At 38.7% G+C, this 16,085-nt stretch overlaps 1 protein-coding gene across 2 annotated transcripts in view; it reads right to left on the reverse strand.

Annotated features, from left to right (window-relative positions):
• Window positions 1-16,085, reverse strand: part of TMEM266 (transmembrane protein 266) — a 104,495-nt gene that overhangs the window by 76,681 nt on the left and 11,729 nt on the right. For both annotated transcript variants that reach the window (XM_073619207.1, XM_073619206.1), the window contains exons 3-5: window positions 7,862-7,958; window positions 5,256-5,410; window positions 3,179-3,252 (exon numbers count right to left, since the gene is read on the reverse strand). In XM_073619207.1, the coding sequence (XP_073475308.1) occupies window positions 3,179-3,252; window positions 5,256-5,410; window positions 7,862-7,875 (243 nt within the window). In that variant the 5' untranslated portion in view covers window positions 7,876-7,958. The remainder of the gene's footprint in view (window positions 1-3,178; window positions 3,253-5,255; window positions 5,411-7,861; window positions 7,959-16,085) is intronic.

Raw genomic sequence — 16,085 nt, forward strand, 5'->3', positions numbered from 1 at the left:
ATTATAAATACCTTTTTTCCGTTTTTTTTTTTTTTTTTTTTATAAGTGATCCCATTCCCTCTGTTCTCAGCTGCATAAGAGCTGCGGGGAGGAGAAGCAGCAGTACACTGAGCTTCCCAGTGAATGGCTGTGCAGCAGGGGCGTATTCAGGACAAGTCTGATCATAGGGATGGGCTCAGGCATGTTTGGATCAAACCCGCCAGGAAGCCGTCACTGCTCACAGCCAATCATAGGCAGTGAGGCTTTTCCCGGCCCGCAGCTGCACATACACAGGCGGCCTATGATTGGCAGTGTGCAGTGACAGCTTCCTGGCAGGTACGATCCGAACACGCCTGAGACCATCATTACTGCGGAACTGAACATGGTGTGCTCTCCTGCTTAGTGTGGTCAGTTTTTAATAGGAAAGCAGGGACTGGCAGGACTGCCAGGGATTTCACATAAATGAGCATACAAAGAGAACAGGATAGTTTTTCGTACACATACATGGTACAGCAGACACATATCAGAAATATGAAATGTTGGAGTAACAAATATTTTAAGTACAGCTGCTGAAAAAGTCTTATTGATCTACTAAAAAGGTAAATAGGTGTTAATTTTGAAAGGGAATTTTCTCTTTGCAAGGTGAATTTTTACCACATTCACTAAGCTAAGAACAAGTGCAAGAAAATATAAATTATTGGATGATGGAAATCAGAGCCCCACCTCATTCACTAAGCTAAAGAAAACTTCCTTGCAAACTGAACAGCCCATTAGCCTTTTCTACCTCAACTCCTTAGTATCTGTTTCTGATAAAGCAGTCGCAATTTAAAGCAGAACTAAACCCATCAATTTACCCATTTCCCAAAACAGTTCCCTTCAAGGCATGCCCTGAATGATAACTGTCACAGTTGCTTGTGCTCTTAACTCAACTGTCAAGCCATCAAATGGCTCGTGTCATAACTGATCACATGTGCAACATAATGGCAAGATGGCAGCTTTGTTGCTTGTAAAGAATAAGGGGGGTGGGGGTGGTTTGCTGGGCTGCTGCAGACACGCACTGACATGCATTGAGATGTACAAGCAGCACTAGCTGTACATTAACACTGCTGAGGCCATCACTCTCATATACATTCAAATCCTGATGAAGGGGGATTCTGCTACTCCTGAAACACATTGGCTACTAAAAAAGATGATCATTTTAAACATTTCGGCATTCTTCTACACTTCCAAGTCTTTACCCATGGTCCCTCAGTGGGTATATGGTAGCCCTATTTTAAAGCGGTATTAAACTCCAAACCTAAAATGTAGGTTGTCAATCATCAGATGTGGTGGCTGCATTAGTTTTCTTTAAGGCTTTTGTCCCTTCTGTTTTTTACCTGTTGATCTGGCCAGTAACACACCTCCTGTATTAGCGTGCCCCCACTCTGGATAAAGGAGCACAGGGGCACAACAGACAGCAGCATTGTATTCTGGGGAGAGGGGAATGTTAGATGGACTAACAAAAATTCAGATACACCAACAAATTGAAGCCAATCTCCAGATCACTCTGCGGTTACAGTAACAATTATTTTCCTTTTGAGATAAAGGTTTTACATAAATAAAAGCTTATCATTGTAAGCACCCCTGTCACTGGTAAATGGTTTGTCTCAAAACTCTTAACTGATACATTTGCAGGAGAGCTTGTTCTGTTGAAAAACAGACTTACTGGCCAGATCACCAGATAAAAAAAGAAAGAAAGCCTAAAGAGGAAAACGAATGCAGCCACCACATCTAAGAATTGGTAAGCTGCAATTTAATATATTTTTGCTTCTGGGTTTAATACCACTTTAAAAGCAGCCTAACATCCATACTGACACTACTACACCTGCAGGTCTCAGTGTCATTAGTACCAAAAAGTTTCCAGCTCAGATGTAGCACCTCTCCCACCAAACCCTTCTAAAGAATCATATTATGAATGATTATGATATGTAAAGGTGCAGAAGAACATCGTAACCAGATTAGATTGATTTACTGAAGTCAGAACAACGAACCAAAAAATAACCAGAGGTATTTTGTCCTTAACATCATCATGTTTTTTTAAACCTTTAAGTGATTTATAGGGATAAAATGACAGTCAACCAGTTTCTGGGTGAGGTACAATCTTGCGTTTCTGGATGAACCTGGATGTGTCCAGCAGACCTCTGTTGGGGGAAATGCCAATCAGAGTTGGAAAAACCTGTGTTGACTGCTTCTCTTCTCTTTCTGCTCTTCTCCTCACCAGAGGCAAACTAGAAAGGTTGGTAAGAGGAACCTTACAAATGTAGAGTCCGCTGCAGACAGCTTGCTCAGGGGATAGTTGGACTACATCTGCCTGAGAAACCTACCACCAGTGCAAGTTTATCACCACTTAAACTGGAATGTCATTGTATATCTATACTGTTTTTGGAGCTAAATACATGGTTTTAATGTTTCTGCACTGTGAGTACCATTCCATAACAAGAACCAAAAGTAATAATCTTAACACTGCTATTGTTATCATCCATTTTTTTTTACATAGCATTTACATTTTCCAATCGCTTAGTGTTTGGGAGGTGAACCTAGACATATAAAACATTAAGAAAAAACTGGTGTGAAGTCTCTGTTTTAAAGAGCTTTCAATCCTAAAAGTTGGTGGTTCTAAAGAATGAAGGTTTTTGACCTTCATGCATTCTATGCATGAAGGTCAAAAACCTTCAGTGTGCAACCGCCCCTAATTACTTATCTAAGCCTGATTTCGATCCAAGAATGTGCACGAGAGCTGAGGCTCTCACAGGTCCCTCTCTCCCCTCATTGGCTGTGATGCAGCAGCAGGAGCCATTGGCTCCCACTGCTGTCAATCACAGCCAGTGAGGAGGGAGTGAGGCTAAGTCCTGCTCTCTGTGTCGTATGAACACAGCAGGGCTCAGGAGCAAGCATGCATGAGTTCCCCCACAGCAAGTGGCTTGCTATGGGGGCACTCAGAAGGGTGGAGGGGCATAGGAGTGCTGGCAGGGGACCCAAGAAGAGGAGGACTGGGGCTAGTTTGTGCAAAATCGCTGCACAGAGAGATAGTAAGTATAACAGGTTTGTTATTATAGAAAAAAATTGCCTTTACAAACATTTTAGGTAAAAATGAAAGAAGAAATAGTATACAGAAAATAACAAAACCTTATTAGCAATAGCAATTATTTAATTGTCCTACCTCCACAAAGAACATCGACAAAATAGACAGGCTTATCCAGTGGATGATCCCTGAACATTGTGTTGCATTTGAGACTAAAAAAATATAAATAAAATTACAAAAATGATGAAAGGCTATTAACAGCTTTGTCAGAAAACCTCAACTTTCCTTTCAGGATCAACATTTTCTATGACACTATACTACTAAATACTCCCACAAGTGTGGGAAAAAAACTGTATGGTGTTGCAAAGGTAAGGAGTACAAAGAAAAATGCATGGTGCCTACAGTGAAACATGGTGGTAGCAGTGTTCTTCTGTGGGGCTGCATGAGTGCGGCTGGTGTCGGGGGGGGGGGGCTGCATTTCATTGATGGTATCATGAATTCACAGATCTACTGCTCTATATTAAAAGAGAAGATGCTACTATCACTCTGTGCCCTTTATCGTCATGCACTTTTCCAACATGACAATAATCCAAAACACACATCTAAGGCCACTATTGCATTTCTGAAGAAGAACAGGGTGAAAGCAATTCAGTGGCCAAGTATGTCTCCTGACCTGAACTCAATTGAACACATATGGGCAATTCTGAAGAGACAAGTTGAGCATCACTCTCCATCCAGGATTCAGGCTCTAAAAAAAAAAAAAGGAGGTCGTTCTTGAAGAATGGAAAAAGATAGATGTTGCAATATGTCACAAACTTGTTCATTCCATGCCTAGAAGACTCGGCGCTGTCCTTACAAATCATGGAGGTCATACAAAATACTCGATGTAGTAGTTTTTGTTGTGGGGTGTATTCATTTTTGCATCAACTAATTTGAGTAAAAAAAATGAAGATTTTGTAATCCAAGTTATATTAACCTCAGTTTTGTCAAAATTTTGGAAATTGTTCTTGTGGATATTGATTAAAATCTTATTTTTGAAAAGGGGAGTACTCATTTATGCTGAGCACTGTATTTTCCTCAAAACTATTAACAACCTCTACTCTACAACAAACAGTTGATGTAGATCAGCCACTATGCTACAGGGAAAGAACACAGTGGACCTTCAGCAGCTGTTGCATGGACAATATTTAGGCAATCTACAAAAAAAACTAAATCATATCACTTTGTTCCCAAACAATGATGAACATCACAAGACGAGCCTCAACTGTGTATGGAGATTTCAGCTTGAGCCGCTGAGCTCTATAAACAGGCATTTTGACAACAGAGCATCTAAGAATACAAAGGTAAATGTGAAATGAAGTCTTGACCAGTGTTTCTCAACCTTTTTTCAGTCAAGGCACCCTTTAAAGTTATGCACAACCTTGAAGCACCTCATTCTAAAATGTTAAAAACTAAACAAAGCACCAAGATCCACATACATAGGACACCCAAGGTTAGAAGCAATTTATCCTCCCAAAGCATACACAGGTACCAATTACTATTCTAGCGTTTCTCCTCTACCTCAGTTTCTCTCCCTCACTCAGCTAATGTGACCCCAGTGATGATGGAAAGGGGCAGGGGACGGGCAACCAAGTATGCTGTGCAGGGACCTCCTCCTTATCAACCAGTCATTGGTTGTTAGGATGTCAGCGTCTAGAAGGTTGTAATGGTGCACAATGAAAACATGTGGCTTTGTGTAACTAAAAGGCAGGCTTCATCCACCCGCTGGCTTGTATACAGTTTTTTAGGCTATTTTCCAAGGCACCCCTGAAGAAACCTGAAGGCTTCCCCGGTTGAAAAAGGCTGGTCTAGACTCTAGAGCAGTGATGGCGAACCTTGGCACCCCAGATGTTTTGGAACTACATTTCCCATGATGCTCAGCTACACTGCAGAGTGCATGAGCATCGTGGGAAATGTAGCTCCAAAACATCTGGGGTGCCAAGGTTCGCCATCACTGCTCTAGAGCAACAACTTCTGTCTGAAAATAAACATACAATATGTATATGCACAATTTCATATGTACTTGTCAAAAACATCCTTACAATAGTATTTTAATCCTGATCATAAGAAATAAACAATATACAGAACCTCTAAACTTGCCCTTTACTATCAGGAGCATTATTATACATCGAAGATAAGCAGTAACACAGGGAATGTATTTTGAGTTGGAACTCACACTGAAGCAGCTTGGTGTCTATCAGCAGTTCCACTGTCATTAGGACCACCACAAGAATGACGCAGGCCACCAAAAAGCTGTTCACTCCCGCACTCAGCAGAAACACTTGCCACACCGTAGCCCTCTTCCCACAGCATGGCTTCAGCCAGCTTGACCTACAGAGGACATGAAACATAGGGATCAAAATTACATTGCAGTGTTCTTTTTTAGGGGAAAGACATCAGTTTAAAAAAGGGAACCTGTCAGGATTAAATTCTTTTTTTTTTTTTTTTTTTTTTACAATTTTATACACTCAATTAATAGCACTTAGCATGCTTCAAACTCCCGCAGTTGGCAGAGTGATAATCACATTGATGCACTTTATAAATTTGTGGTGTTTGTTTTTCTTTTTTTCCCCCTAAAGCGTGGCCATAACAAGTGTCACTAAAAGTGAAGCTACCCTAGAAATAGTATCTACAAGTTAAAAAAAAAAACAAAAAAAAAAACAAAAAAAAAAACCTTCCGCCAGAGGCTATCAATGAAAATATTAAAGCCCATCTCCAGCCAAAACTTTTTGGCACACAGAGAAGAGAGGCAACATATCCCTTTCAAAACAAAACTTTCAGAAAATGTAGTGGTCTATTTGCATTGTGACGGAGTCCCTTCAATGCTGACATTACCCGAGCAAAATTAGAGAAAAGCGAAGCTTATTCTGCTAATATTTTGCCCTACCTGCCCTCCAATCAACATGTTGATGAATTTTTTTTTTGTTATTTTACTAAAACTGGTTTTTATTACATACCTTATTTTAAAACCAGTAACATAATCATTGGGTCTCTGTGCAATTCAGGCAGATCCTGGCTGGGGGGGGAATGGTGCTTTACATAGCTTCTGGAAAACATCCCAGTACCCTCCTGCCTCAGTATTCCGCTCAAATACCCTCATCCCTGATGCAAGCAGTGAGCTGGGGTTAAGGGTGCAGTTCAGCTTTATGGGCCAGTTCACACCACAGAAACGCAGTCCGGATGTGTTCCAAATGCTTTTCTGCATGCGAGTTTTTGATGCTTTCCAGTGCGTTTTTGGTGTGTTTTTAATGCAGTCCAGTGCATTCCCCCTATTTTCTTAATCTTAGAGAAGGACATGTGTGTTCCAGTGCATTTTACAGCATTCCAGTACAGTCCAGTGCAGGAAAAATGCAGCATTTTCTTTTTGAAACTGGAACGCACTGGAACTGCACGCACTGGTGTAAACTATGCTATTGAAAACCATATAACCTACTTTCCATGCGTTTTTGATGCAGAAAAAAACCCGCACTGAACCGCATGTGGTGTGAACTGGCCCTAAGAGAAATTTCAACAAAAGACCGTCACAGTATGGCTGTATGGGTAATAATTATACACATCTGGGCTCTTACACTTTATGCATTCAAAAGTAGCCAAGCTGCATTAGTTACATTTTTTTATGATGAATTTCTCATCAAAACAGTCAAGTCACAAATCATATTGAATGATCATAAAAAAAAAAAAAAAAAAAAAAAAAAAAATAATGAGAAGCACAGTCATTACATATATTATTTATATTTGTGTAACGCTATTCTCCCTGGAGGCCGGAAGTGCTTCACCTGCTGTCGGGTAGATGGGATAGGCCGCCATCCTGGGCACCCTCAGTAGAATGTGATACTAGGCCCACTTTTAGATAGGAGCCCATTACCCTAACAGCATGTCACTGGAGTGTGGGAGGAAACTGGAGCATTAAAGTGGAGTTCCACCCTGAAAATTTCTTTTTCATAATCAGACTCCTCTAAACCTATAAAAAAATATTTGGAGGAAACATTTTTTTTTTAAACTTACCAGAATCGCCCTGTTGCTATGTAGTCCTCTTAATCTGCCACTTCCTGGTCTGCGGTCACTTCCTCCCTCGCCTGTGCTCCTGGGAAATGATGACATCATTTATCAGGAGTCTGTGGGCAGTACTGTGATCAAAAATTGTGTTATTTCCTGACAGGAAATGACGCGATTTAGTGCAGATCACAGCACTGAGATGTGTTTATCTATGTTGCCATAACAACGGGCAGGACCTTCCTCCGTCGCCACCCGTTTTTATGGCAACTTTAGAAACAATCGGCGCTACGGCCACTGGTGAATCGCGCATGCGCGAGATCGAGAAGTGCATGCTGGTTACCCAGCATGCACCTCTCCTAAGCTTATCCCGGAAGAGTTAATGATTGGGCTTCACATGCCCACAATCATGATGGCAACGGCCACACCAGGAGGGACAAACTTGTGAGTGCTAAAATTATTTCTTAGCAATGTCCATTATTAACAATGTATAATCGTCTTTTTATTTAATAATAAATTATGCTAGGATCAATAAAATAAAGTGGCTGGAATTCTGCTTTAAGACACAAGCACAGAGAGAACATAAAAACTACTGAATGGAACTTGAACTGAGAAGTGACAGAAGACAGAAGCTCTAACCGCTAAGCCACTGTGCAATAATGAATATACCAAATGTGCTGTCATGTAGATATTACGTGAATTACCTCCATGTGTCTAGTTCTTTTTAAATTAATCATTTGTAGAATCAAGATTTAAAAACAGGTTTTGAATAAATACAGCAGTACATACTGTGGATTTGCCATGCTGATATACAATTAGTTGTCACATTCATAATTCAGATGCTAGCTGTTCCTCAAACTAGAGAAAATGCCTCTTTGGAAGTCATCTGCAAAGCAGAAAGAAAAGCAAGTTAGTATATCTACACCTGCACCTGCCATAGTAAAAGTATGTCCCATAAGTCATGGGCAGGAACTAGTATACACAGTGGAATAACATCGACCAGGGGTAGGCAACCTTAAAGGAGGTGGAGATCTACCTGAACAACACGGGAGAAGTCAAAGATAACCGGGCACAGTGTTGCCTCCTTACACCCGATTTAAACCTCCAATAGTCGTACTACCATGTCGCAATTGCATGCATTGCACAGCAATCTTGGGTTTAAATCAGGTGGTGAGGAGGCAACATATTGCCAAACACATTCAGATCGCTTTTCAGAGGTGCAACAGTGCCTGCTGCATTGGGGATGAGCCCTTAGTTGCATTTGGCAGCTGCCCCTATAGGGCTCATTCACAACACTAGTTGGGGGAGGGTGTGGTAAAATCCTGTGGTTGAGTCATGGATTTTCCACTCCCAACCCCTACCTCCTTTAGCTGTTGAGGCAGCAGCCAAATGTGTCCACATGCCGCAGCAGGAATTAAGTCCTTGTTGCTTTTAGTGGGTGCTACCGCCTGCCAATCTGGAACCATTGAAGTAAATGGGGCCACTCTGGAAGCCCCCCGCAACTGCAGACTTTTACAGGGTCCAAGGGGTTAAAGCAGGTGGTGAGAAAGCAACACAATGCTGCCTGCTTTAAACCCTTGTTTACTGTACTGCACAAGGTTGCAGGGCACTTGCAGAGTGGCCTCATTCACTTGAATGGGTGCTACACCCACCAACATTCAGGAGTTTTGTTGCAGTTTCAGAGAGTGCACCAAACCTGTAGGATATAAAAGAAGTCTATGGCCAAGCGCAGCAAACCCACAGGTACACTGCACTGCACCTGTGGTGTGGGTAAACAGCAGCATATCAGTGTGAAAGCAGCCCTATTACTATTATGCCCACTCTGGAGACTGCTAGCCGGGATTAGAGATGGAGTGCAGTATGTATTACTCCGCATGGAACAGGAGCCAGCACTACAGAAGAGGCATCGGCTTATGCGGCTCTACTACAGCTCCAACTTTAAAAGTAGTCCCTCTGCATTGCATTCTGCTTGATGCTCTGGGATGTCGGATCAGCAAGCCCAGACCACAAACTACCAGACACCTGGCCGCAATCTATGGGTTGCTGACCCCCGAAAAAAAATCATCATCTACAGAGGACATGCAATGCAAAGCACACTTCAGATATCTAAAAGGGGTGCAGCCCAAAGCAAAGACTGCCCATGTTCCATAACAAAAAAAACATTAGAAGAAGTGACAAACGGGATTTTGGGGCCTTTTCATTAGAAATAAGCAAAAGACTAAATGCATGACATTGGAAACTGACTTGCTCAAAAGGAAAGAAATAAAATAAAACTTACACACACACAGCATGGGTTGTTACAGACATGTGGGGAAAATGGAATGTCAATAGCACCTTTAGAAATATCTTTACCTAGAAAAATTGTGACGTGTTCAATACTTATTTTACTGTGTGTGTGTGTGTGTGTGTGTGTGTGTGTGTGTGTGTGTGTGTGTGTGTGTGTGTGTGTGTGTGTGTGTAAAATGTCCAATGTCATGTGACTCGTTAGTGTTACAAGGTCTCAGGTGTGAATGGGGAGCAGGTGTGTTAAATTTGGTGTTATCGCTCTCACTCTCTCATACTGGTCACTGGAAGTTCAACATGGCGTCTCATGGCAAAGAACTCTGAGGATCTGAAAAGAAGAACTGTTGCAGATGATTTGGAACTACATTTCCCAAGATGCTCATGCACTTTGCAATGTAGTGAAGCATCATGGGAAATGTAGTTCCAAAACATCTGGGGTGCTAAGCTTCACCATCATTGGCCTAGGCCAGGGATCTTCAAACTATGGCCCTCCAGCTGTTGCAGAACTACATATCCCATGAGGCATTGTAAAACTCTGACATTCATAGACATGACTAGGCATGATGGGAATTGTAGTTCCTGAACAACTGGAGGGCCATAGTTTGAAGACCCATGGCCTAGGCTATAAGAAGATTGCCAAGACCCTGAAACTGAGCTGCAGTATGGTGGCCAAGACCATACAGCGGTTTAACAGGACAGGTTCCACTCAGAACAGGCCTCGCCATGGTTGACCAAAGCAGTTGAGCACCTGTGAGCACACAAATCCAGAGTTTGTCTTTGGGAAAAAGACGTATGAGTGCTGCCAGCATTACGGCAGAGGTTGAAGGGGTGGGGGGGTCAGCCTGTTAGTGCTCAGACCATACACCGCACACAGCATCAAATTGGTCTGCATGGCCGACGTCCCAGAAGGAAGCCTCTTCTAAAGATGATGCACAAGGAAGCCTGCAAACAGTTTGGTGAAGACAAGCAGACTAAGGACATGGATTATTGGAACCATGTTCTGTGGTCTGATGAGACCAAGATAACCTTATTTGGTTCAGATGGTGTCAAGCGTGTGTGGCGGCAACCAGGTGAGGAGTACAAAGACAAGTGTGTCTTGCCTACAGTCAAGCATTGTGGTGGTTTGGGGTTGCATGAGTGCTGCCGGCAAGCGGGGAGCAACAGTTCATTGAGGAAACCATGAATGCCAACATGCACTGTGACATACTGAAGCAGAGCATGATCTCCTCCCTTAGAACTTGGATCTATTTTTAGATCTTGGTCTAAACAGTTCGATCCATTTTTAGAACTTGGATGTCTTTTTAGAACTTGGATCTATTTTTAGATCTAGGATCTATTTTTAGATCTTGGTCTAAACAATTCGATCTATTTTTAGGATCCATTTTTAGAACTTGGATCTATTTTTAGATCTTGGTCTAACCAGTTTGATCCATTTTTAGAACTTGGATCTATTTTTAGATCTTGCTCTAAACGGTTCGATCTGTTTTTAGAACCTGGATCTGTTTTTAGATCTTGGATCTATTTTTAAAACTTGGTCTAAACAGTGGGATCTAGTTTTAGAACGTGGATCTAGTTTTAGAACGTGGATCTAGTTTTAGAACGTGGATCTAGTTTTAGAACGTGGATCTAGTTTTAGAACGTGGATCTAGTTTTAGAACGTGGATCTAGTTTTAGAACGTGGATCTAGTTTTAGAACGTGGATCTAGTTTTAGAACCCGGCTCTAGTTTTAGAACCCGGCTCTAGTTTTAGAACCCGGCTCTAGTTTTAGAACCCGGCTCTAGTTTTAGAACCCGGCTCTAGTTTTAGAACCCGGCTCTAGTTTTAGAACCCGGCTCTAGTTTTAGAACCCGGCTCTAGTTTTAGAACCCGGCTCTAGTTTTAGAACCCGGCTCTAGTTTTAGAACCCGGCTCTAGTTTTAGAACCCGGCTCTAGTTTTAGAACCCGGCTCTAGTTTTAGAACCCGGCTCTAGTTTTAGAACCCGGCTCTAAACAGTTTGATCTATTTCTAGAACTTGGATCTATTTCTAGAACTTGGATCTATTTCTAGAACTTGGATCTATTTCTAGAACTTGGATCTATTTCTAGAACTTGGATCTATTTCTAGAACTTGGATCTATTTCTAGAACTTGGATCTATTTCTAGAACTTGGATCTATTTCTAGAACTTGGATCTATTTCTAGACCCCGGATCTATTTCTAGACCCCGGATCTATTTCTAGACCCCGGATCTATTTCTAGACCCCGGATCTATTTTTAGACCCCGGATCTATTTTTAGACCCCGGATCTATTTTTAGACCCCGGATCTATTTTTAGACCCCGGATCTATTTTTAGAACCTGGTCTAAACAGTTTGATCTATTTTTAGAACTTGGATTTTTAGAACCTGAATCTATTTTTAGATCTTGGTCTAAACAGTTTGATCCATTTTTAGAATGTGGATCCATTTTTAGAACTTGGATCCATTTTTAGAACCTGGATCCATTTGTAGATCTATTTTTAGAACATGGATCTTGGATCTATTTTTAGATCTTGGTCTAAACAACTTGGGTCTATTTTTAGAACTTGGGTCTATTTTTAGAACTTGGGTCTATTTTTAGAACTTGGGTCTATTTTTAGAACTTGGATCTATTTTTAGAACTTGGATCTATTTTTAGAACTTGGATCTATTTTTAGAACCTGGATCTATTTTTAGAACCTGGATCTATTTTTAGATCTTGGTCTAAACAGTTGGATCCAATTTTAGAACTTGGCTTTTTAGAACTTGGATCTATTTTTAGGTCTATTTTTAGAACTTGGATCTATTTTTAGATCTATTTTTAGAACTTGGATCTATTTTTAGATCTATTTTTAGAACTTGGATCTATTTTTAGATCTATTTTTAGAACTTGGATTATGGATCTATTTTTAGAAGTTGGTCTAAACAACTTGGATTTTTAGAACCTGGGTCTATTTTTAGAACTTGGGTCTAAACAGTTCGATCTATTTTTAGAACTTGGATTTTTAGAACCTGGATCTATTTTTAGAACCTGGATCTATTTTTAGATCTTGGTCTAAACAGTTGGATCTATTTTTAGGATCTATTTTTAGAACCTGGAACTATTTTTACATCTATTTTTAGAATTTGGATCTATTATTAGAACATGGATCTTGGATCTATTTTTAGAATGTGGATCTATTTTTAGAACTTGGATCTATTCGTAGATCTATGTCTAAACAACTTGGATTTTTAGAACTTGGATCCATGTTTAGAACTTGGATCCATTTTTAGAACCTGGATCTATTTGTAGATCTATTTTTAGAATTTGGATCCATTTTTAGAACATGGATTTTGGATCTATTTTTAGATCTTGGTCTAAACAACTTGGATTTTTAGAACTTGGATCTATTTTTAGAACCTGGTCTAAACAGTTTGATCTATTTTTAGAACTTGGATTTTTAGAACCTGAATCTATTTTTAGATCTTGGTCTAAACAGTTTGATCCATTTTTAGAATGTGGATCCATTTTTAGAACTTGGATCCATTTTTAGAACCTGGATCCATTTGTAGATCTATTTTTAGAACATGGATCTTGGATCTATTTTTAGATCTTGGTCTAAACAACTTGGATTTTTAGAACTTGGATCTACTTTTAAATCCTGGATCTACTTTTAGAACTTGGATCTATTTTTAGAACTTGGATCCATTTTTAGAACTTGGATCCATTTTTAGAACTTGGATCCATTTTTAGAACTTGGATCCATTTTTAGAACTTGGATCCATTTTTAGAACTTGGATCCATTTTTAGAACTTGGATCCATTTTTAGAACTTGGATCCATTTTTAGAACTTGGATCCATTTTTAGAACTTGGATCCATTTTTAGAACTTGGATCCATTTTTAGAACTTGGATCCATTTTTAGAACTTGGATCCATTTTTAGAACTTGGATCTATTTTTAGAACTTGGATCTATTTTTAGAACTTGGATCTATTTTTAGAACTTGGATCTATTTTTAGAACTTGGATCTATTTTTAGAACCTGGATCTATTTTTAGAACCTGGATCTATTTTTAGAACCTGGATCTATTTTTAGAACCTGGATCTATTTTTAGATCTTGGTCTAAACAGTTGGATCCAATTTTAGAACTTGGATCTATTTTTAGAACTTGGATCTATTTTTAGAACTTGGATCTATTTTTAGAACTTGGATCTATTTTTAGAACTTGGATCTATTTTTAGAACTTGGATCTATTTTTAGAACTTGGATCTATTTTTAGATCTATTTTTAGAACTTGGATCTATTTTTAGATCTATTTTTAGAACTTGGATCTATTTTTAGAACTTGGATCTATTTTTAGATCTATTTTTAGAACTTGGATCTATTTTTAGAACTTGGATCTATTTTTAGATCTATTTTTAGATCTATTTTTAGAACTTGAATCTATTTTTAGATCTATTTTTAGAACTTGGATCTTGGATCTATTTTTAGAACTTGGATCTTGGATCTATTTTTAGAACTTGGATCTTGGATCTATTTTTAGAACTTGGATCTTGGATCTATTTTTAGAACTTGGTCTAAACAACTTGGATTTTTAGAACCTGGGTCTATTTTTAGAACTTGGGTCTAAACAGTTCAATCTATTTTTAGAACTTGAATTTTTAGAACCTGGATCTATTTTTAGATCTTGGTCTAAACAGTTGGATCTATTTTTAGGATCTATTTTTAGAACCTGGAACTATTTTTACATCTATTTTTAGAATTTGGATCTATTATTAGAACATGGATCTTGGATCTATTTTTAGAATGTGGATCTATTTTTAGAACTTGGATCTATTCGTAGATCTATGTCTAAACAACTTGGATTTTTAGAACTTGGATCCATTTTTAGAACCTGGATCTATTTGTAGATCTATTTTTAGAATTTGGATCCATTTTTAGAACATGGATTTTGGATCTATTTTTAGATCTTGGTCTAAACAACTTGGATTTTTAGAACTTGGATCTATTTTTAGAACCTGGTCTAAACAGTTTGATCTATTTTTAGAACTTGGATCTATTTTTAGATCTAGGATCTATTTTTAGATCTTGGTCTAAACAGTTTGATCCATTTTTAGAACGTGGATCCATTTTTAGAACGTGGATCCATTTTTAGAACGTGGGTCCTTTTTTTAGAACCTGGGTCCTTTTTTTAGAACCTGGGTCCTTTTTTAGAACCTGGGTCCATTTTTAGAACTTGGTCTAAACAGTTCAATCTATTTTTAGACTCTGGATCTATTTTTAGACTCTGGATCTATTTTTAGACTCTGGATCTATTTTTAGATCTTTGTCTAAACAGTTCGATCTATTTTTAGAACTTGGATCTATTTTTAGAACCTGGATCTATTTTTAGATCTTGGCCTAAACAGCTGGATCTATTTTTAGAACTTGGATCTATTTTTAGAACCTGGTTTAAACAGTTCGATCCATTTTTAGAACCGGGATCGATTTTTAGAACCGGGATCGATTTTTAGAACCGGGATCAATTTTTAGAACCTGGATCAATTTTTAGAACTTGGATCAATTTTTAGAACTTGGATCTATTTTTAGAACTTGGATCTATTTTTAGATCTAGGATCTATTTTTAGATCTAGGATCTATTTTTAGATCTTGGTCTAAACAGTGCGATCTATTTTTGGAACTTGGATCCAAGTTCTAAAAATAAATCGAACGGTTTAGACCAAGATCTAAAAATAGATCCAGGTTCTAAAAATAGATCCAAGTTCTAAAAATAGATCCAAGTTCTAAAAATAGATCCAAGTTCTAAAAATAGATCCATTTTTAGATCTAAGATCTATTTTTAGATCTTGGTCTAAACAGTTCGATCTATTTTTAGAACCTGGATCTATTTTTAGAACCTGGATCTATTTTAGATCTAGGAACCAATTTTTAGACCTAGGATCCAACCCTAGATCCAATTTTTAGATCTAGGATCTATATTTAGATCTTGGTCTCAACTGTTCAATCTATTTATAGTCATTTTAATATGCAGCTAACTAAATCTGGCACATAATTCAAACTAACAATGTCAAGCATTGCAACACCCCCTACCTGGTTGCCTTTCCCAGAAGCCTACACCACATGTGTTAATGTGAATATAGTATCAGATACATTAATTTGTGTCAATCTCATGAATTATAGGTAATCATAGATGTAAAACTTATAGATATCACCTCTCACATTGACCACCATACTTCCCCAGACAATGCCTTCATCTGGCTTCCTTTTAAGACAGATGGCACCATCCTTGTTCAAGCATTATCCAAGGTTAGCATCTACTACCTGGACTGAGATGATGGCTCAGAGATGACATACTAATGGAAATCCAGAGATAGAGATATATATATATATACACATACATACACACACACACACATACTATATATATACATACATACATACACACACACACACACACACACACACACACACACTATATATATATATATATATATACATACATACATACACACACACATATATATATATATATATATATATATATATATATATATATATATATATATATATATATATATATATATATATATACATACATACATACATACATATACACACACATATACATACACACATATATACACACACACACAGTTCCTGGCCATGTTCACAAATGTCTGATACAGATCAGCCTCCCACGGCTACCTCTCATCTTGTGACTGGCTAAAAAGTTACAATATTGCAATCTAAATAA

This window comes from Aquarana catesbeiana, linkage group LG03, assembly GCF_042186555.1.
Source record: "Aquarana catesbeiana isolate 2022-GZ linkage group LG03, ASM4218655v1, whole genome shotgun sequence".
Taxonomy (NCBI): Eukaryota; Metazoa; Chordata; class Amphibia; order Anura; family Ranidae; genus Aquarana; species Aquarana catesbeiana.